The 23528-nt window shown below is 38.6% G+C and overlaps 1 protein-coding gene across 3 annotated transcripts; it reads right to left on the bottom strand.

Moving 5' to 3' along the window:
• Nucleotides 1-46: 46 nt before the first annotated feature.
• adpgk (ADP-dependent glucokinase) lies at nt 47-18169 on the bottom strand. Of its 3 annotated transcripts, none has more exons than XM_067436656.1 (9): nt 18033-18169; nt 17826-17949; nt 15704-15939; nt 13767-13992; nt 13075-13137; nt 10099-10219; nt 7929-8125; nt 7072-7170; nt 47-3796 (listed from the first exon to the last, which is right to left on the bottom strand). In XM_067436656.1, exons 3-9 carry the CDS (start codon nt 15934-15936, stop codon nt 3233-3235), a joined length of 1503 nt encoding a protein of 500 aa, XP_067292757.1. In that variant the 5' UTR covers nt 15937-15939; nt 17826-17949; nt 18033-18169; the 3' UTR covers nt 47-3232. The 3 variants fall into 3 exon arrangements, with proteins under 3 accessions (XP_067292757.1, XP_067292759.1, XP_067292758.1); XM_067436658.1 differs by having other exon boundaries at nt 47-3793; XM_067436657.1 differs by having other exon boundaries at nt 17826-17946; nt 18033-18134.
• Nucleotides 18170-23528: the final 5359 nt, after the last annotated feature.

The raw sequence follows: 23528 nt of genomic DNA, 5'->3' as shown, positions 1-23528 counted from the left end.
TATGAGCAACGGTTGGGTTAAAAATCTTCATTTGACTTCACTGGGGGTCAGCAGATAAACATCACATTCTCATTTTTGGGTGAACTATCAATTTAAAGTGCAGGTTACAATCACATATTTTATAGATGTTTGATTGATTCAATACATTAAATAAAGAAAATCTGAAATATAATTGCATGTGAAAGTTTTGTATAAAAGCACTTTACAAGAAGGTTAACATTAGGGAATTACATTAGTTAACAACAATGAATAATAATTGTAAAGCATTATCAATCTTAATGTCAATTTCAGTATTTAATAACACATTACTAGAATTAAAAGTTGCATCTATTAATAGTATTTAATGCTGTACGGTTGTATTTTTTATCATTGAACGATAATAAAAGATCAATAAAATACTCTAACACTCATTGTTAGTTACGCTCACGCTGCTGTGAACATGTAGGATGCAGTCCTGGTCAGAATTTTTGGCACTCTTGGTAAATATGATCATAGATGGCTGTAAAAATAAATCTGCAGTGTTTATAATTTTGATATTTTATATTTAAAAAATTACTTTCATTGAAGTAAAACAATTGAGGTGGAAAAATCACATTATGAAATGCGTTTTGGAGGAAAACATTTTGGCCACAAGTATTGGCGCCCCTAGAACTTGTTTTATCTGACCAAATGTTGAGCAAGCAATCTCATTGGCTGTGATCAGCAGAGCCAATCAGCTTGTGCCATGAGGTAGCGATGGCTTGCATGTAAAGGACCGATCAGCCTGTGCCCTCTTGAGTTTAATCGCTGAACTAGATATTTAATGCATTTTCTAAATGAACTAATGGGAGCTTATTGTAAATATTTTCATTTTGGTCTTTGTAACACAACCACACCATAATAATAAATACATTTTATAACTGGAACAGAAGTGTTTTATTTATATAAAAATATTCCATACTCCAAGTTAACACAGTTAATATTTCTAGCGTTAACATTTATGATTGACATTTTGCCCAGTAACTCTTAAAAGACTTTGTTGCATAATCACATGTGCAAACTAGAACCCTAAAATGTTTCATATACTTGTAAAAGTTGCATGATTATGAACTTTGTTAGTTGCTCACACCAACACTCAACATTTGCTGTGTTTGAACAAAAAAACTAAACTTTTCTAAGTATTGCAAATAAAGTAAACCTCAAAACCATGACTCCAGTTCAAAATACAGCAATGGATGCTTTTTGCCAGAAGGAAGGCGTAACATTTACTAGAAGTTACAACTCTTGTTGTTTTGAGAAACTAACAGCATCAACATGGAGTGTTACAAACACAGAGCAAAACAAGATGTTCACAAGCCAAGGCTTTTCTTCCACTTTTTGCCATCTTGCCGAGGCCTTGTTCATAAAACACAGATTTGTGTGTAAACTGTTCGTAAAACCATTCGTGGTTTCTAAGACTGTTCAAAGTTAAGCTTTCGTTAAAAAGCCTTAGGTTTGTCAAACGTTAAGGCTCATTTAAGACAGTTGATCATTCACATACTGAGATTAATTAGCACGTCCCAAATAAAACATTAAAAATGATACGTCAAAAGTGTGTGGATGGTACAACATGGCTGAGAAGATCAGCTTTATGACCAAGAAAAGCATAAATGACGTCATTTGTATGTACAGTACATATTCATTATGTGTGATAGGAAGCATCATAAATCACAACAGTTGTCATTAACGCCACCTACAGTACGAGTCACCAGAAATCAACGGCTAACTAACAGATGACCTGCTGACCAAACCAGACTGAATGTAAAATATTTACCATCTCTCTTATTATATACAAATGATGCTGGTACCAACGTACAAAAGCTACTGCTACATTCCCACCCTTAAGAACATTAAGATGCATTTAAAGGGATAGCGCACCCCAAAATGAAAATCGTGTCTTTATTAGCTCACCTCCATTTTGTTCCAAACCAGTTTCTTTCTTTTGTTGAACACAAAAGATGGTCGGTAACACGATAATTGACGGCACCCATGGGGGAAAAAAATTGCTATGGAAGTCAATGGGTGCCAATATTCTTTAAAATGTCTTCTAAGAAACTCATACAGGTTTGGAACAACTTAAGGGTGAGAAAATGATGACAGGGTTTTAATTTTTGGGAGGCTGGTCCCTTTAAGACAAGAATAATGAATGGGACTTAATATTTAAATGACTTTATGTGCATATAATAATGGTCAGAATATTGCTGGTGATCTAAACTATAAACTATTATTTAGGAATTCTTTAAACTCTAGATTGAACCTGGGAACATTGCTTTACTTATTTCTACTTAATTTCATTAGGACTAGAGAACTTCACATTAATTGACACAGATAAACATGTATCACTACTGCATAAACCTGAAGTTCTGATACTTGTTCAAATACCAAATAAAGGAGTGTTTAACTATTCAATTGAGATCAAACTCATCCTTTGGTTCACCTTTCAGCCTTGCCAATCGCAACCACAGGTCTGCTCCTGTTAATATGAGCTCGTCTTCTCATAGTTAAAAAAAATAAAGGAGTAGTTCAAGTTCTTTCATCATTTACACTGCAAAAAATACTCTTCTTACTTAGCATTAGTCTTGTTTCTAGTCCAAACATCTAAAAAATCTTAAAACAAGAAGTATTTACTAGTCAAGCTGAAGTAATTGAAAATAAACTGTAAAAAATAACTCAAAATTAAGAGAGTTTTTGCTTAAAATCAGAAAAATAATCTGCCAAGGGGGTAAACAAAATAATCTCAATTCAAACAGAAAACCTGATTATTTTGCTTACCCCATTGGCAGATTATTTTGCATATTTTAAGCAAAAACTCTCTTGATTTGGAGTTATTATTTCCCCAAAAAAAGAATTTTTTTACTTGTCTAGTAAATGTTTCTTAATGTAAGAATTTTTAGATATTTAGACTAGAAACAAGACAAAAAATAAGTAAGAAATGCATTTTTTAGCAGTGTACTCACCCTCATGTTGCTCAAAAACCCACTTATGCAATATTTCTGAAAATAAAGGAGTTTTGAGGGTGAGTGAATGACGAAAGAACTTTATTCCACCGTTGTTACGTTCAGTGCTGTCTTTCACAATATGATTTCAGACAAAAGCAACAACAAAGTCTCTGGAAAGAGGACAGTGCACTCGAACCGCATGTCGACACAAGAACATCCTCTTTTGATGCTCTGCGAGTCTTTTTCGAGACGGGGACGTTTTTTCAGATAGTCTCTTAGAGCTCAGGCGGAGGGGTGGCCTCTGAAAACAGAAGTCCCTCTGCTGAGATGGCGTCCCCCAGTCCCACAGTCCTAAGCGGCTGTTTGCACACCAGCACTGGCGTGAGATGGAAAGACACGTTCCCTCTGCGCCACACCGTAACCGGTCTCGTCGGGTCCACCGTTAGGCTCTCCCTCGGTTCTGAGAAGGAGCTGTGGAAGTTTAAAGGCGCCTTGAGGACCACCTTATTAGTATCCACCGCTTGCAGGCCGCAGGCTTGACTGCTGGCCACACGGGCCCCCGCTGACACCGCCGCCGCCTGGTTCCCCCAGTGTCCATCCACCGTAGCCAGAATATGATACGCCAGCGTGTGGAAGTGGATCCGCGTCAGATCGGCCTCAGATTCTGGGTCCGCCCGGCCGTGCTGCTCTAAGATCCAGAGCAGGATGTCACTGACACGGCCCACGTTGGGTATGCCGTCCCAAGAAGAGAGGTCAGCGTGAGGTCCTCCTCCGGACTGAGTCAAAAACAGCAGCTCCTGTTCGTTCAGGCCGATGGAGTTCACGATAGGAATGACCTGCTAACAGAAGAGAAAGTGCAACGAAACCTGAATGTTGTAGAAGAATATCGAAAATATTACATGTTCAATTTATACCGTTTAGGTGACTGACGAATACATGCAGTCATGAAAAGTGCAATGCAACAAAAGCACATAACTCCTATGATGATGTGTGTATGCTAGTGACTGATATATGAATTAATCAGCCTGGTCATTTTAAGATTATGGACCCTTTTCACAGACTTTGATGACGCATTTTAACGGCCATCAATTTTGTAACTTCTGAAACGTTTTTTGTATTTTAATTTTTTTTTTTTTAAATGTATGTATGCATGAGCGTCGGAAGCAAATAAAAAGTGGGTGGGTCCTCTCAGAATTTTTTTACTGGAGTAACGTTAGATGCCATTTACATTAAATACAAATATACCGCTGTTTAATAAACGATTGATTGGGCCAGACAAAATCTGCTGCTTTATCTGCCGTGGCTGTAGTGTAGGGGTAAGAGACGCATGACATCAATTTGACGCAAATCAATCAAAGGTTCGAATCCGCCTTTTGCCACAGTCGCTCTACTCCCTTTTTCCCATCACATATCAGATCGGAAAGGCATTTATTTTCAATAAGAGTTGAGAAAATATTAGAATAGGGGAAATAAAGCATCTAAAGTGTTTAATAATAAGTGTTTCTCAGTTAGGGGTAGGTAAACAGACATGTGCTGAATTAGAGACGATAAAAGTGAGTGGGTCCAATATCACTGGTCTTAAAAGTGGGTGGGTCTTGTCCCACACACACACAAATGGTTCCAACGCCCATGTATGTATGCATATTTATAACACTAATCGTTTTTTATTATATTCCTTTTCCATCAAAATACAAAAAAACAATGTACCGCTGATCCGACAATGTTTCTAATACATGGGAATGATGGTCAAATTAACATCTTTCTCTCTTTTCACTGCCGTTATCAATCTCACTATATTTTTTCCCTCTTTTTGAAAGTTGTGAAATCACTATTATTATGCGTTGTTCAAAATAATAGCAGTACAGTGTGACTAACCAGAATAATCAAGGTGTTTAGTATATTTTTTATTGCTACGTGGCAAACAAGTTACCAGTAGGTTCAGTAGATTGTCAGAAAACAAATGAGACCCAGCATTCATGATATGCACGCTCTTAAGGCTGTGCAATTGGGCAATTAGTTGAAAGGGGTGTGTTCAAAAAAATAGCAGTGTCTACCTTTGACTGTACAAACTCAAAACTATTTTGTACAAACATTTTTTTTTCTGGGATTTAGCAATCCTGTGAATCACTAAACTAATATTTAGTTGTATGACCAGTTTTTTAAAACTGCTTGACATCTGTGTGGCATGGAGTCAACCAACTTGTGGCACCTCTCAGCTGTTATTCCACTCCATGATTCTTTAACAACATTCCACAATTCATTCACATTTCTTGGTTTTGCTTCAGAAACAGCATTTTTGATATCACCCCACAAGTTCTCAATTGGATTAAGGTCTGGAGATTGGGCTGGCCACTCCATAACATTAATTTTGTTGGTTTGGAACCAAGACTTTGCCCGTTTACTAGTGTGTTTTGGGTCATTGTCTTGTTGAAACAACCGTTTCAAGGGCATGTCCTCTTCAGCATAGGGCAACATGACCTCTTCAAGTATTTTAACATATGCAAACTGATCCATGATCCCTGGTATGCGATAAATAGGCCCAACACCATAGTAGGAGAAACATGCCCATATCATGATGCTTGCACCTCCATGCTTCACTGTCTTCACTGTGTACTGTGGCTTGAATTCAGAGTTTGGGGGTCGTCTCGCAAACTGCCTGTGGCCCTTGGACCCAAAAAGAACAATTTTACTCTCATCAGTCCACAAAATGTTCCTCCATTTCTCTTTAGGCCAGTTGATGTGTTCTTTGGCAAATTGTAACCTCTTCTGCACATGCCTTTTTTTTAACAGAGGGACTTTGCGGGGGATTCTTGAAAATAGATTAGCTTCACACAGACGTCTTCTAACTGTCACAGTACTTACAGGTAACTCCAGACTGTCTTTGATCATCCTGGAGGTGATCATTGGCTGAGCCTTTGCCATTCTGGTTATTCTTCTATCCATTTTGATGGTTGTCTTCCGTTTTCTTCCACGTCTCTCTGGTTTTGCTCTCCATTTTAAGGCATTGGAGATCATTTTAGCTGAACAGCCTATCATTTTTTGCTACTCTTTATAGGTTTTCCCCTCTCTAATCAACTTTTTAATCAAAGTACGCTGTTCTTCTGAACAATGTCTTGAACGACCCATTTTCCTCAGCTTTCAAATGCATGTTCAACAAGTGTTGGCTTCATCCTTAAATAGGGGCCACCTGATTCACACCTGTTTCTTCACAAAATTGATGACATCAGTGATTGAATGCCACACTGCTATTTTTTTGAACACACCCCTTTCAACGAATTCAACTAATTGCCCAATTGCACAGCCTTAAGAGCGTGCATATCATGAATGCTGGGTCTTGTTTGTTTTCTGACAATCTACTGAACCTACTGGTAACTTGTTTGCCACGTAGCAATAAAAAATATACTAAAAACCTTGATTATTCTGGTTAGTCACATTGTACTGCTATTATTTTGAACAAGACTGTATATATGTATGTATATATATATATATATATGTATATATGTATATATGTATATATGTATGTATGTATGTATGTATGTATATATATATATATATATATATATATATATATATATATATATATATATATATATATATATATATATATATATGCATGACAGACCGAGACTACATGATATATATTTGAAGGGGGAAAAAAAAACTTTGTAGCATTATAAATGTATTTACTGTCACTTTTAAATTTAATGCACACTTACTAAATAAAAGTATTAATTATTTTTATTTTTTCTAAATCCTTCTAAACTTTTGAACGGTAAAGTAAATAGCATAAATATCAAATAATTCATAAAGAATTTATTAATTTAACTGATGCTTCTGGGCATAAAAATCTCAACAACAAATAAACCCCCATAAAATTATATTAAATGTTATTTTGAATTAAATAAATGCAAGGATATTGCCATTGTCCTTGATCATAAATGGGCTAAAATAGCATATCAGATGAAAATGTAGCATTCAATGACTTTTTACACGTTTAAAAGTAACATTCCTCAACACTGTTCATTGTTTTACACCACTAACAATAATCCCCAAACTGCACCATGCATACTGTATATCTGCTGAGCACTAGCATTCATTAAACCTACACAATTACCTCCTGCAGGATCCGGTTCATGTAGTCTCGGTCTGTCATGCTGGCCAGCTCAAGGTGGATGGGCACCTCGTTCCTCACGTCTGAGATGGCAACCACCGCCTGCAGGGAGTCAGAAAACACATTCACCATTAAAAAAAGATAAGATGCTTGTGATCTAATAAGAAGCAGCAGCAGTGAAGTGACCTCAAAAGATGACAACAAATACTACCTGTCTAAAGGTTTTAGAATAGAAAACCATCTGTTTTAAAAATATGCGGTAACCAATGATTCTCTTTTTAAAGGGTTAGTTCACCCATGAATGAAATGTATGTCATTAACTCCTCCCCCTAATGTCGTTCCACACCCGTAAGACCACCGTTCATCTTCACACACAGTTTAAGATATTTTATCTTTAGTCCGTGAGCGTATGCAAGTGTATGCACACTATACTGTCCATGTCCAGAAAGGGAATAAAAACATCATCAAAGTAGTCCATCTTGTACTTCATCAAAGTAGAATCTTTATTTGAGGATTGAAAGCAAACCCGCAAGAGAAGACAATGCTGAATAAAGTCGTAGTTTTTGTTATTTTTGGACCCAAATGTATTTTCTCTGCTTCAAGAGACTCTAATTAACCCACTGATGTCTCATATGGACTACTGTGATGATGTTTTTATTCCCTTTCTGGACATGGACAGTATAGTGTGCATACACTTGCATACGCTCTCAGACTAAATATAAAATATCTTAAACTGTTTGTGAAGATGAACGGAGGTCTTACGGGTGTGGAACGACATTAGGGAGAGGAGTTAATCATCAATTTCATTTTTGGGTGAACTAACCCTTTAAATCAGAAATCAGGCATTGAGCGATTCAGACCTCTTTCAGTCGTTCCTCCCAGAGATCTCGGCCCATTCCTTCCATCATATGCAATCCGGACAAAACCACCAGATCTGCCTGGAACTCCTCCAAACTGGCCACAAATGTCTCCAGCATGCTCATTTTCCCATTGGACACATCATGGGACAGGATAAAGCGGTTAGCCTGAGGAGCTTTCGAGGAACCCCACTGTTCACCTATATAGAGGACACACTTTTGACTTTCTTAATATACACTCACCGGCCACTTTATTAGGTACACCTTGCTAGTTTCTCAATTTGTTGTGGCATAGATTCAACAAGGTGCTGAAAACATTCCTCAGAGATTCTGGTTCATATTGATATGATAGCATCACACATCCATGATGTGAATATCCCGTTCCAGGACATCCCAAAGCTGCTCTAATGGACTGAAATCTGGTGACTGTGGAGTCAGTTTGAGTTTAGTGAACTCATCGTCATGTTCAAGAAACCAGTTTGAGATGATTCGAGCTTTATGATAGGGTGTTAGCCTACTAGAAGTATCCGACAGAAGATGATACACTGTGATCATAAAGAGATGCAACAATACTCAGGTCAGCTGTGGTGTTTAAATGAAGCTCAATTGATCAGTAAGCCCCATCCCCTTTAGTTACTGCTCCTAACAAACGTCTTACAATGACAGATAAATATGTAGATATGCTGAGTAACAAGATTAATTTGGAAGCAAGGGTTTACTGATAACAATGTTAGGGCGAGAAGCCTCATGTTACGCTCGTCACAATCTCAGACTGAGATGACAACATCCAGGATCAACATTGTTCATGTTCAGGGCGGCAGTGGTTCATGTAGGTTTGTCTACAAACCGGAAGGTTGGTGGTTTGATCCCCGGTTCCACCTGACCAAGTGTCGAAGTGTCCATGAGCAAGACACCTAACCCCAGCTGCTCCTGACGAGCTGGATGGCGCCTTGCATGGCAGACACCGCCGTCGGTGTATGAATGAATGTATGGATGGATGAATGTGAGGCAATATGTAAAGCGCTTTGGATGGCCATAGGGTCTGTTCAAAGCGCTATATAAATGCAGTCCATTTACCATTTACTGCAGGGTAAGATAAAATTAATGTACATTTAACCAGTTTAATATTAATATGGAGAGGCTCTGAAATGTAGACTTTTGTTTATGTGTTTTTGACCTACACTGTACAGTTAGCCATTTAGATTTGTATGTTACGATGGACTAACTTTAATTGTAACTTAATGAGAGTATGACAACCAGAAAATCCTCTCAGGATACCTAGAATCAGTGTTGGGGTACACAAGGCACATCATTTTACCATTTTTGTAGCATGAACACCACCAAAATGATGAGTGATTCAGATCTTCCAATGTTTCTCTATGGCGCTGAAACCTAAAGATTCAAGAAATCAGAGTTCCAGTCCCTGTGCAACTCATACTCAACTGCCATTGGCTCATATGCGTTCGAGGGGAGGGGCTTACCGTCATTTGGTACTAAGAGGTCCAAAGTGTGCCAAGAAAACACCATTACACTACCTGCAGCCTGAACTGTATTACAAAGCAGGATGGATCCATGCTTTCATTTTGTTTAAACCAAATTCCGACCCTACCATCTGAATGTCGCAGTAGAAATCCATTCTTCCACAGTCCAGGTTTGGCGATCCGGTGTGAATTGTAGGCTCACTTCGCTGTTCTCTGCTCACAAGAGTGTCACCTGTGTGTCACTCATCTGCTTCAAGGTTTGACGTGATGAGTTTTCAGAGATGTTCGGTGATTATTTGAGTTACTGTTGCCTTTCTATCAGCTGAAACAAGTCTGGTCATTCTCCTCTGACCTCTGTCATCAACAAGGCATTTTCATTCACTGAATATTTTCTCTTTTTCAGACCATTCTCTGTAAACCCTAGATATGCTTGTGTGTGAAAGTCCCAATAGATCAGGAGTTTCTGAAAAACCCAGACCGGCCCATATGACACCAACAACAACGCCACATTCAAAGTCTCTTAAGAGTTGGTGCCATGTGATTGATTCATCGGCTAATAAGATATTTGCGTTAACGAGCAGCTGAAGAGGTGTACCTCATACAATGGCCGGTGAGTGCATGTTTCTTGTTTTATTGTGAACAATTCATTGCTAAGTATTTAATGTTTCAATGTCGTTTTAAGCGATTCTCACCTGACTTGTACTCCAGGATTAGGTGGAACTCGTCTGTCTCCTGTAGAGATTCTGCCGGGACCATGATCTGTTCATCCAGCATATCATGAAGCTTCGGCCCCACCGGACCACACAAGAGGACCTGAGAGAGCACAGCACTCTTTAGGAAACTGTAATCAGGTGCTCATCAGGTATGAAGGAGCTGCTTTTGCACTCTTAAGGTCCTTGGGCTAAAAAATACATTAAGAAAACAAATACAACCTAACGTTGTGTCAATCCTGTTTACACACTGCCTTCAGATCCGGTTAAATTTTTTTGCGTTTTCTGCATCCATAGCAAGGATTTGACAGGTGTTTTGTCCAGTCAGAGCCACCATACAAGCAAACACCAACAGCCAATTCACATTTATTTATATAGCGCTTTTTACAAAATGTCCTTTCGATCGTTTAAACCAACCCAGGCTCATTGGAAATACGTGACTCGATTTTTGCAATAATTCCATGTGACTGTACATTTATTTGCCTGTTACATGTTTTATATTGTTGAGAGTTGGTAGGTTTATGGTAGGAGTGGAGTTAGTTGCTCCAAAATATAAAATTAGGCTATAAATATTGATTCTGTGAGATCCGGTTGGCGGAGCGCCTCCGGTGGACGTTTCACCCAAAAAGTGCAGGTACCTGGAGGTACATATTTCGGGTTTTGCAAAAATGTAGGCAGAGTCACGTATTTCCAATGAGCCTGGGTTGGTTTAAACAATTCAAACGATCGTTTCAAAGCAGCTTTACAGTAATAACAGGACAATAATGGAAGAGATCGTTTTGGCTGTACATCAGCTCTACAAAAAGTTATTGTCCAGCTAATGTAAGCTTTTGATTGATTCATTTCTTTTGTAAAAAAAACAAAAAACATTAGTTATTTACTTTGGGGCCACTTACACAACAGCATTTTCAAGTAAAATAGAAAACTTTGAATGCATTCTGTTTAATGGAAACAATACCCTCATCATCTCCCTGTAAACTTAAACTGTGAATCTGTGAGAATGGTGAAGGCATGCACAATTACGCGTTTAGTCAATAGGCAAGCGCTTTTAAAATCCAGAATGACGTCTGACGTAAGACCACATCTCGAAGACGGCTCGGTCATGCAGGTTTGCATTGCACAACATCAGGAAAATCAGACCGTTCCTTAAGGAGCATGCAACACAGCTTCTTGTCCAAGCCCTGGTCATTTCTAGACTTGACTATTGCAACGCGCTTCTGGCTGGACTTCCATCTTGTGCAATCAAACCGTTGCAAATGATCCAGAACGCTGCAGCACGTCTTGTATTCAATGAGCCCAAAAGGGCTCATGTCACACCTCTATTCATCTCTCTGCATTGGCTACCACTCGCTGCCCGGATCAAATTCAAAGCCCTGACTCTTGCTTATGGATCTTCCACAAGCTCAGCACACGCACACTTCGACTCACTCCTTCGCGTCTACACACCCACCAGAAGCCTTCGCTCAGCTAATGAGAGGAGGCTTGTGGTACCATCACAGAGAGGCATGAGATCCCTCTCTCGAACTTTTTCTTTCATTGTTCCGGGTTGGTGGAACGATCTTCCGTCCTCCATACGCACAACAGAATCACTCACTTCGTTCAAAAGACAGGTAAAAACTCATCTCTTCCATGAGCACTTAATCTTACATTAAAAAAAATAAAATAAAAAAAATAAATAAATAAAAAATTCCCCCTCTAATTCTCCTTTCTTCTTTCCTTTTCTGGTCTTTGCTACTCTGAGCAGTGTACAAATCTTAGTATTTAGGGCACTTTTTGTGTTTCCTTGCCTCTTCTTGACGGATCGCTTCCTGTTCTCCTGAGTTGTAAGTCGCTTTGGATAAAAGCGTCTGCTAAATGCATAAATGTAAATGTAAATGTAAATGACAAGTTGAGCCACTTCATCTCGCAGCACAAAACATCCCGCCAAACAAAAGTTTTTAATATGTGGCTCCAGTATCGCTAGCACAGCATCAAACTGAGCCACTGCCATGCTCAAATAAACTTTCAATCGCTCTGGATAATCCTGAAGCTCTTTGATAAGGCGGCAGAACTCTCCTTCCGCTCTACGCAATCTCAGGATTGGATGGACCTAATGTTTCCTCTTTCTTTTTCTCTTTTTAAGAAAATGAGAGAGGACAACAAAATCATCCCTCACTGCTTGAAGACTCCATTTTGTAAAGTTTTCCCAACGGATTAATCAATACACATCGGACCCAGTGTGCAAGGCATAACAACGATGTACTAAAAACAGATGACGCGGTTGTCAAAATGATCCCTATTCACACAGATCTGCAAAAATGACTAAAATGGCTGTGTTATGCATGCCAGGCCAGTAGAAGATGTCGCTTTGTCAAGAACAGTGTTCATTTTGACAGCAAATGTTGATGTAGTTTTAGTCAGCCTTTGACTAAAATGCCATTTAGTATTAGTCATATTTTAGTCACCTGAATTGTTTTTAGTTTTAGCTGCCTAAAATCAAATGAGTTTAGTTCAATTGTGATGCATTAATTGAGCATTTAAGCATTACATAACCGACTGTTACTGAATACATGTCACAACTGACATTTTGACATTGTGTTTTTTGATTAGCCTGGATGCCAGCCAAACTCAGCCCCGCCCACAACATTTGAGGTCGGGCGATTCGGTCTGGACCCGACCCGTTGAGGAGTAAAGGTTTTAATTAGGATTCCGTTGAGGATTTTATTCGCAGTTTTGTTGTTTACGTGGAGATGGTAAAGGCATCATTTTGAAAACACTGTGTGTGTTTTCAGGCCCCCAAAATGCTGTTGTGGTGTAAATGAGCAGACAAAACACATGAAAAGTTTTCTGTTTCCAGTTGAAAATGGTGTTGGTTAAGCATACTCTTAAAAATTATCAGTTGTTACATTTGAGACATTTGTCCAATAATGGCATCAATGATTTTAGCACTAGCAGAACAGTAGTACAACAGATACTCACCACGAGTTGTGGGTTAGATGCCAGTTTCTGGCCAATCAGAGCAGCGTTTCCTCCCACATAAAGCTGCAAGAAATAAGAAAAAAACTTTTTAGAGTAAATCTATGACATCTGGTCACATTAAAACATACAAAATCCATATTCTGTAGATATTAATCTATTTTGGTTCAAATGATCCAGTAATGTGACTCACATTTATGGATATTTTTTAAGAAAATGTCAAATTTTCTATCAAATGATAGTACTTGTATAAATGCCAGATATTGTATATTCTTGTAAGAAAATGTTTGCACATAATTTTTGTGAAAATATGCATATTTTTGGTCATGAAAATAGCGTAGCATGGACTAGCCTCAGTTTGAACGCTGCACCTATTAATTACTGTTGATTATGCAAAATTAAATTTGACACAGAAAACCAATTCCCTCTTGTGCGTTCAAATTAAACCATCGGATCCAAAGGGCCAGATTAATTTACAGCAGATGCCAAAATTAAAACGGATATTACAGGACATGCGCAAAATCCGTTCACACACTTTCACATCAGCTTTGAAGTTAATCACAGTGAGGCTTGAATCAAACCTGTCGGACAACTTTTAATGTGCTCAGAGACCGGCTAATCTCGCTCCAGTCGTCCCCTGAGGACACCCAGTTGTAAGGGCCACTCCTATGTCAATAAAACACTTTACTGCACACCTGTGCGCCGGGATATTCTGCAGCCGCCCGTGCGATCCTTTGAAAAACCTCCTTATCTGAGAAGAAACGCTCTGCGGCGGCACCCTTCCCCATGTAGTGGATGAAGGCCTCTTTCAGGTCCTCTTTGTTGTGTAGCACCTCGTGGTCTCTGCCAGATCCTGGTTCAAGAGCGAGCGCCTGCAGCAGTCCCACCCCGGACACCACCACGTCCACACAGGCATTCACCCTGACGGAGAAAATAAAGGCATGAGGAGAACATTCGCACATGTTCAGACCTGCTGCACGACTGAACTAATGAGGCCAGAACTATTGTGCAAGTGTCTTAAAGGGTTAGTTCACCCAAGAATGAAAATTCTGTCATTAATTCCTCACCCTAATGTCATTCGACACCCGTCAGACCTCTGTTCATCTTCAGACACAGATGAAGATATTAGTGTTGAAATCCGATGGCTCAGAAAGGCCTTCATTGACACCAATGTCATTTCCTCTCTCAAGACCCATAAAGGCACTAAAGACGTCGTTACAAAGCCCATCTCACTACAGCGGCTCTACAATCATTTTATGAAGCAACAGAAGAGTTTTTGTGTGGAAAAAAACTAAATAACGACTTATATAGTGATGGCCGATTTCAAAACAAAGATTCAAACCGTTATGAATCAGTGAATCGATTCATGATTCGGATCGCATGACAAACAGCTGAAATCACGTGACTTTGGCGATCCGAATCATGAATCGATTCACTGATTCATTAAGCTCCGAGGTGTGTTTTGAAATCGGCCCATCACTATATAAGTCGTTATTTAGTTTTTTTGCGCAAAAACTCTTCTCTGTGTGAACTAACCCCTTAAGCCGGGTGCACTGTGTGATTTATAATAGTCCTTTACGATTGTTTCTTGTCAGACTGTAAGAACACGATCCCCTCTGTTAGCCATGTCACACTGTTAGATCTCAATTGTCATTTACGTCAGACTGTACGATAATTGAGGCGCACTAAAACGGACACACGCAAGAAAACTCCTGAAGCGCGTTCGGTGACTAAGCTGCATTACATGTGGGACTGAAATGGTGGATACAAAGAAATCTCTAGTGCTCAATGTGGCCAGTTTGACTTGAAAAATGAAGATAATTTGAAAGTTGTCGTATGAGAAGTCACACTAGAGGAGTGTGCACAAAATCTTCTGACACTGCCAGAATTTCTCTGAGGTAAAATTTTAATCGCAGCCGGTGAACATGTCAAACGATCAGAGACTTTAGATTTTAACCTAGGTTCAGAGGAATCTTTTGGGATTTGCACATTTTGTCTCAGACGTCCAAATCGTGGCCAGAATCGCAAAGTGTGTACCCAGAAAATCAGTTAAATGCATTTGCTAATGTTAACAAATACAATTTACAATTCTCTTCCACGTTCCTCAAACAAAGATTCAAACGGTCATGAATCATGATTTGGATTGCACGTCAAACTAGCAAACTGCTGAAATCACGTGACATTGGCGATACGAATCATGAATTAATCCGCCGATTCACGACCGTTTGAATCTTTATTTGAGGATTGAAAACAAACGCGGAAGAGAAGACAATGCTGAATAAAGTCGTAGTTTTTGTTATTTTTGGACCCAAATGTATTTTCTCTGCTTCAAGAGACTCTAATTAACCCACTGATGTCTCATATGGACTACTGTGATGATGTTTTTATTCCCTTTCTGGACATGGACAGTATAGTGTGCATACACTTGCATACACTTACGGACTAAATATAAAATATCTTAAACTGTGTGTGAAGATGAACTATAATAAAGGGAGAGGAGTTAATGACATACATTTCCTTTTTGGGTGAACTAACCCTTTAAGGACACAAGCAACAGAAGAATTAAAGACCAAGTGGGGAAAAAAAGAATTAAGAGAAACAATTAGCAAAGAAAGAAAGAAAGTTTGCTCACCCCACGGCCACTCTCCCCCAGCGGCGGGCCGGAGCCGTGATTAGGGTCTGCCAGCCGCGAGCGATGGCCTCCTCCAGGCTCGGGGGGCGGGGCTCTGAGCCACCACTTGGCTCCATCTGCGGCAGGGATTGGCTGATGTAGTTCAGCATACGGGACGGTAACGCCGGGTCAGTGTGGAACAGATAGCCCACCCCCAACGCCAACACGGCCACCAGCACGGCCTTCCTCCACATGACCTGCGAAACACAATCACAGACTTTCTGTTCAGATTTATTTCCTTTTCAAAAGATACCATGGGTTATTTTGATATAATATAACATAGTAAATACCATTGGTTTTTGGACAGTTTTTAGGACATGCACCATGGAAATACCATATTTTTAGACATGTACCATGGTATTACCATGTTTTTAGGACATGCACCATGGAAATACCATATTTTTAGACATGTACCATGGTATTACCATGTTTTTAGGACATGTACCATGGTATTACCATGTTTTTTGGATATGTACCATGGTAATACCATGTTTTTTGGATATGTACCATGGTATTACCATGTTTTTTGGATATGTACCATGGTAATACCATGTTTTCTGGACATGTACCATGGTATTACCATGTTTTTGGATATGTACCATGGTAATACCATGTTTTCTGGACATGTACCATGGTATTACCATGTTTTTTGGATATGTACCATGGTATTACCATGTTTTTTGGATATGTACCATGGTAATACCATGTTTTTTGGATATGTACCATGGTATTACCATGTTTTTTGGATATGTACCATGGTAATACTATGTTTTTTGGATATGTACCATGGTATTACCATGTTTTTTGGATATGTACCATGGTATTACCATGTTTTTTGGATATGTACCATGGTAATACCATGTTTTCTGGACATGTACCATGGTAATACCATGTTTTTTGTGAAACATATGAAGGTAATACCGTGTCTTTTGTAGATGTACCGTGGTAATACCATGTTTTCTGGACATGTACCATGGTAATACCATGTTTTTTGGATATGTACCATGGTAATACCATGTTTTTTGGGAAACATGAAGGTAATACCGTGTCTTTTGTATATGTACCGTGGTAATCCAATGGTTTACTTACACACATACCACGTTTTTGTATTGCATGTTTTTGGATATGTTCCATGGTACTACCATGTTTTTAGGACAGGACATGTACCGTGGTAATATCAGGTTTTTAGGCATGTACCTTGGCAATACCATCTTTTTTGGTAATGTACCATGGTAATACCATGTTTTTAGGACATGTAACATAGTAATACCATGTTTTTGGACATGCACCATGGTAATACCATGTTTTTTTTGGGAAACATGAAGGTAATACCATGTTTTTTGTAGTAATGCGTGGTAATGGTTTGTTTAGAGACATACCACATTTTTTTTACACGTACCATGGTAATCCAATGGTTTACTTAGACACATACCAGGTTTTTGTACATGGTATTACTATGGTACTTTGGGGATGTAGCATGATCAAACTTGGCTTTTTGATATGGTACCAGTGCTGTTGCACGTTTGACATACTGTGGTACTATCGTGTTTTTCAGGACAATCAATTGACATGGTAATACGGGTAATGCCATGTTATTGGCCACTGTGAACATAGACACAGAAAGTAGACTTTAGATTTACTGAAACCAATGCATATCTATTTATAACCCTGCAGGAGCTATGCACGCGCACAGATCTCTCTCCACATATATATAATTTCAGAGACAGTTTGACAGGTTGATTAGATTGAAAGCTGATAATTGTGCAACACCAGCAGTATCTGGCTAGTGCTGCTAACAGCCCATTTCTGCTCATGTATGGGGCTTTAAATCAACACGACAAATAAAATCACACATCTGACAGTGACTACCAGTAGCACTTCAGCTGTTTAAAATGATGTTATAAATAAAATGACTTATCTGATAAGTAAGTACATGTTGGAGTGAAATCAATGAGCTATCATGGGCTAGCCACATAGCAGATAAACCAGTTTACACAGCAATAACTATAATACAACACTTTATCTTGAAACTGATAATCAAAACACTCTTTAATTCGAACAGATGGATGGACAGATCACTAACCTGACTGATGATAGACGAGACGAAAAAGTGTGTGTATGTGGTGAAGTTGAGTTGTGTCACCCTTCTTGATCGAGGGAAAGTCTGTTTGTTAGCGACTAGCCGCTCCACTCTCTCCTGTGAGCTGCTAATAGTAAGTTCAGACCAAATCTCATTGAGGAAATACAATTAAACAGAGGGCTAATTAATATTACAAAATACAAAACTTACTTTAATTGTATGTCATTTTCAGCGCTCGAACCCCTAATAGAATAGTGTTATTGTCTTTTGGGAAACCTGGCAAACGTTGCAGCTAAAGTAACCAATCAGAAGCTCCTCCGAGCGTTGGGAACGTAACCGGAAGTTTATGTCGAGTGGATGTACTGACGCAAGGTGAAAACATCTTTGCCCGGCGCCACGTCTAAATTGTCAGAACTCAGCAAGTTTTTTTTTGTAACACACCTTAAGCAAATGATATAAAGCACAGCAATCAAATGAGGAAGTACAGATCAATGCATTTTTAAACCAGCTAATACAACTTTTAAACTTTTATATATTTATGTTTATAATAATTATAAGACTTTATTTTAAAATAAAGCCATTTGGGATCTTTAAAAAACATATTATACTTTATTATTATTATTATTATTATTATTATTATTATTATTATTATTATTATATACTGCACACAAGATAATGGTTCATAAATTCACTTCTAAAAATGCAAACATTTTATTTTATTTTATCATAGTTTGCAATTACACCGATCAGGCATAACATTATTACCATGTGAAGTAAATAACTCTGATTATCTATTCATCACGGCTCCTGTCAAGTATCCCGTTTTGGCCGGGAAAGTCCCGTATTTTACCCTTCTTTCCCGCCGTCCTCCCGTATTCGTATCTTCCCGTAAATCTCCCGTATTTTAACCTGCGTTATTAAAAAATAATAATACCGGAGTAAAAAAACAAAAAAACATTTCCAATCTGAGCTCTGTAACTAGCCTCGCGATAACTGCCATCTGCAGTAGCCTAGAGGTGGCCGTTGTCGCGAGGGTATAGTGTGTGAGGTCAGATGACGACGAGTGACAACGCGGGGAAAAACAAAACAGACGGATGATGGACGTAACTAACGATAGAGATGGAAGGCACTCCTGCCAACAAACCCAAACCCTGTGTAAATACCGTGATCAATGGGACAGCGAATTTAATTTTCTGAAGAGGAGCAGATGGAGAACAGTCACGCGTTTTGTAAGTTTTGTAACTGACTTCATGTGCGACAGGGGAAGAGCTTTTAAAGTGACAGCATTCACTTATAATGACAATCTAAAGAACAGAAGTAATTGCTCACTAAATATGCTCTGTTCTTGAGTAAATAACTTCAGTACCTTTAAGAAGGATTAATCTATATATAATTCTTAACTTATGCAGTACAACTACAATTTCTGTATATTTCCCACTTAAGGGAAATATACATTTCCCTTAGGTTGTGATAAGTTGTTATACATGTAGGAAGAGCACAGGTACAAATAAAATGTATTATTATTATTATGGGTTTATGTGAGGATTTAACCCCCCCCCCAATCTATCCCAGATTTTGATACCCAAAAGTTGACAGGTATGGATATATTAGGCAGCAAGTGAACATTTTGTCCTCAAAGTTGAAGAAGCAGGAAAAATGGGCAAGCGTAAGGATTTGAGTGAGTTTGACAAGGGCCAAATTGTGATGGCTAGACGACTGGGTCAGATCATCTCCAAAACTGCAGCTCTTGTGGGCTGTTCCCGGTCTGCAGTGGTCAGTCTCTATCAAAAGTGCTCCAAGAGGAACAGTGGAGAACCGGCCACAGGGTCATGGGCGGCCAAGGCTCATTGATGCACGTGGGGAGCGAAGGCTGGCCCGTGTCGTCCGATCAAACAGACGAGCTACTGGAGCTCAAACTGCTCCAGAAGTTAATGCTGGTTCTGATAGAAAGCTGTCAGAATAAACAGAGCATCTCCGTTTGTTGCGTATGGGGCGGCATAGCCGCAGACCAGTCAGGGTGACCATGCTGACCCCTGACCCCGCCGAAAGCACCAACAGTGGCACGTGAGCATCAGAACTGGACCACGGAGCAAAGGAAGAAGGTGGCCTGGTCTGAGGAATCACATTTTCTTTTACATCAGTTCAGATCAGATTCATTTCCCGAAGGCAATTTGGTTGAAGCAAAGAGGCATACACATAAAAACAGTGTTACACACACATACATGAAAAAGGAAAAATAAAAGTACACAATAAATATATTTACCTAGAATTTAAAAACTTTACAGCTGAGGGGACGAATTAATTTTTAAACCAATTTGTTTTACTTAGCGGAGTTCTATACCGGCTACCAGACAGGATGAGAATCATCACGTGGGTGGCTTGCCTTGAACAAACAAGTCCAATCCATGGAGGCCACACTGCAACTTACAGGACTTAAAGGATCTGCTGCTAACATCGTGGTGCCAGATCCCACAGCACTACCCTTCAGGAGTCTAGTGGAGTCCATGCCTCGACGGGTCAGGGCTGTTTTGGCAGCAAAAGGGGGACCAACACAATACTAGGATCATAATATTATGCCTGATCTGTGTATGTGTGTATTAATGATTATATATTATATTATAGTTTTCCAACTGATATTTATAATAATTGTAACCCTTTATTGTAAAAGGAAGCAAAACTTTTCAGCTCAAACTTTTAAAATAAAGCATTATACTTATTATATATTATATTAATATTACATACTGTGTATACACACAATATAATGGTTCATAAATTCACTCCTATAAATCCTAAACATTTTTTTCATTATAGTGTGCCATATGTGTACTTATTATTATATTCTAATATTAAATTGTATCATATACTAATTATATATTTTTGACTAATATTTATAATAATTACATTAAAAATATGAGCTCTAACTTTAATTCTTATTGTATATTATACTATTATTATATACTGTGTATGTATACACAATCCATACATATTACAGTAACAGTACATCTTCTGATCTACGGCATAAAGTTTGCTGTAGAGCAATTAAACCTGCTGTCAATAGAGGCAATTACATGTAAAGCATTTTTTTTCCAACTTCCAAATATATATTGTGAACCCTGGAGACACAAACTAATTTAACTGATATGGATTTTGGATGTGTGGATGGCAATGCAGCAGTTTATAAAATAAACGAGAACACAGTCAGCAAATACTAACACTATTACACCAGTTTATTTTAGAGGAGTTCACAGTGGTGGGTCTGTTCATCAGTATTTCTTTATTATAGTTATTTAGACGCATATTTTTAGGGCATTTTACAATTGTAATGCAATGTTGTTTGTACCATAAACATGTATGAGTTCTCATGTTGGTCAGCAGGTGGCGCTATTTCCCCTCCGGTGACTGAATGAAAGATCAAAGCAGCTGATCATGTTTTATTCAGCCTTATTTCTCTGGATATAAATCCATTTGGACTGGATTATTCGACTTACACAGCTAGTGCTTGACATTTGACATCTTGTAATGAAAAAAATGTTGCAAAAGATACCTTTACCAATAAATCAAGTGATTATAAAAATCGTTTTGTTGACAGTGTGTGTATGTGTGTGGTTTAATAAGTATTTATTCATATAATTCTTTGCCGTCTAAACAGTAAAAAAAAAGGTTCACAAACTTTCTTACAACGTCAGGCATAGAGACAGAGCGTATTTAGGCCACGCCCTCGCCGGGGGGGGGGGCAGTCTTTTTTTTTACTTATAACAAAAAACAGAACAATGTCTAAAAGCTGATATGTGACAAAGTGTGCAGCAAACAAGCTAAAAAAAACAGAATTAAGTTTTTCTAAACTGTCGACCACAAAAAACGAGCGTTTAAGGAGACAGAAGTGGACACAGGCAATAAGACATAAAGCTTCAGCAGAAGAATGGGGACATTTTGGGATCCTGACTCTCAGTATGCCGACGTGTGCAGTAAACATGTTTTCAAATATACAAATGTCAGTTTTATATATTATGTTTCCTGTCGCTGATTACTTTCCTCTCCAGTGGGCGTAGTTCTCAGTGTAATCTCGCATGTCACGCTCTCTATTGTATGCACTTTTATGTCTTTAAATGCTCGTTTTTTGGGTTAACAGCTTATAAAAACTTCTGGGTTTTTTCTTTGTAATAAGTCTAAAATGACAAGGAGGCTGCTTCCCGCAACAGAAAGTCAATGGAGACGGTTGGTTTGGTCCCCCACCCGGTGGGCGTGGCTTTCAGATTATGACGCGTGTCGCTCTGTCTCTATTGGCCTACTGAGATAGTAACCATAGCAACACCCGCGCATCACGAGCGCTTTCCGATGGGGCATCGACAAAACAGGTATTGTCAATATTTATCGATTTATCGTATATTTACATATCACACAAGTAACATTAAAAGTATATAGTTAAAAAAGGTTATTTTTAACAACAGGAGTTAACATGAAGTCAAACTGTACCATTTTTTGAGAGACATGACACTTGTAGCCTACACGTGAGGTGAATCTCAATCTCAACAGATCGAGTGCCAACAATTACCAACAAAATTAATTTGAAAAAAGACAGACCCCTCATAAAAAATGGTGTATAACTACTAAACTTAAGAGTTAGATTAAAACTTTCTGTCAGTGGATCCCTTAGAAATTAATTTGAGGGTCACTTACATTGGCAACACAGAAGAGTAAACCACATTGGCTTCCCACTCATTCATCAGTGGGAAGCAAGACACTGAGAATAAATCATGTAACGTTAAACAAGCTTATGAAGCAGGAATATTTGTGACATGTTGCAACTTTAATCCAGGGTCAGTTTTGGTGAGGATGAAACGAGTCAATCGCCAGTTGGCATTTTTTATGAATTCTAACCATGCAAAAATGTAAGAGCATAAACATGAACAAATGCCTTGCCAATTTAGACACAAGCTCAAGAAGACGAAAAAGGGAACTCGATTCATTATTTGCGTAAATATCCAAACCACGCGGACAGAAATCCGTGTCTCAGACAGCGCTTCAATAGAGCTCTCACATCTTCTTGCGTTTGAACAGACATTTTCAAACAAAATAATGTCAAAATGTCCATCATGACATCATAGTCATCGGACGCGAGCGGCGTTATGCGATGCGACAAAAGACAACCCATTATAATAAGTGGTGTTTATACGGCGCGATGCGGCACAACAAATCCCGACCGTAATTTCATGCCTCACGACGTATAGCTTACTGACATGAAGGACTAATGCTTTGCAATGGCCTCTTAGTCGCATCCAATGTAGACAGCTTTTAGCTGGTGTCTGGTATTATTGACATGGTGTTAAAGAGTTAGTTTACTTAAAAATTATACCAAAATGTAGGCTACTCACCCTCTCAAGCCATCCCAGGTGTATGTGACTTCCTTCTTTCAGTCAAACACAAAGTTATATCCTGGCTCTTCCAAGCTTTATAATGGGAGTGAATGGTACCTTAGATTCTGAAGCCCAAAAAAGTGCATCCATCCATCATAAAAGTAATTCACATGTTAACAAAGGTTAATAAAGACCTTCTGAAGCGAAGCCATGCATTTTGTAAAAGGATAGACCAAAACAAAACACCGGTCACGAATTAGAAGTCTAAAACGAGAATTTTAAAAAGAGATTATAGTTCATAAAGTTACTATTTTTCTTACACAAACACATGGCTTTGCTTCAGAAGTCCTTT

This window comes from Pseudorasbora parva, chromosome 25, assembly GCF_024679245.1.
Source record: "Pseudorasbora parva isolate DD20220531a chromosome 25, ASM2467924v1, whole genome shotgun sequence".
Taxonomy (NCBI): domain Eukaryota; kingdom Metazoa; phylum Chordata; class Actinopteri; order Cypriniformes; family Gobionidae; genus Pseudorasbora; species Pseudorasbora parva.
The sequence above is the reverse complement of the archived record's forward strand: the minus strand, read 5'-3'. Positions and strand labels throughout refer to the sequence as shown.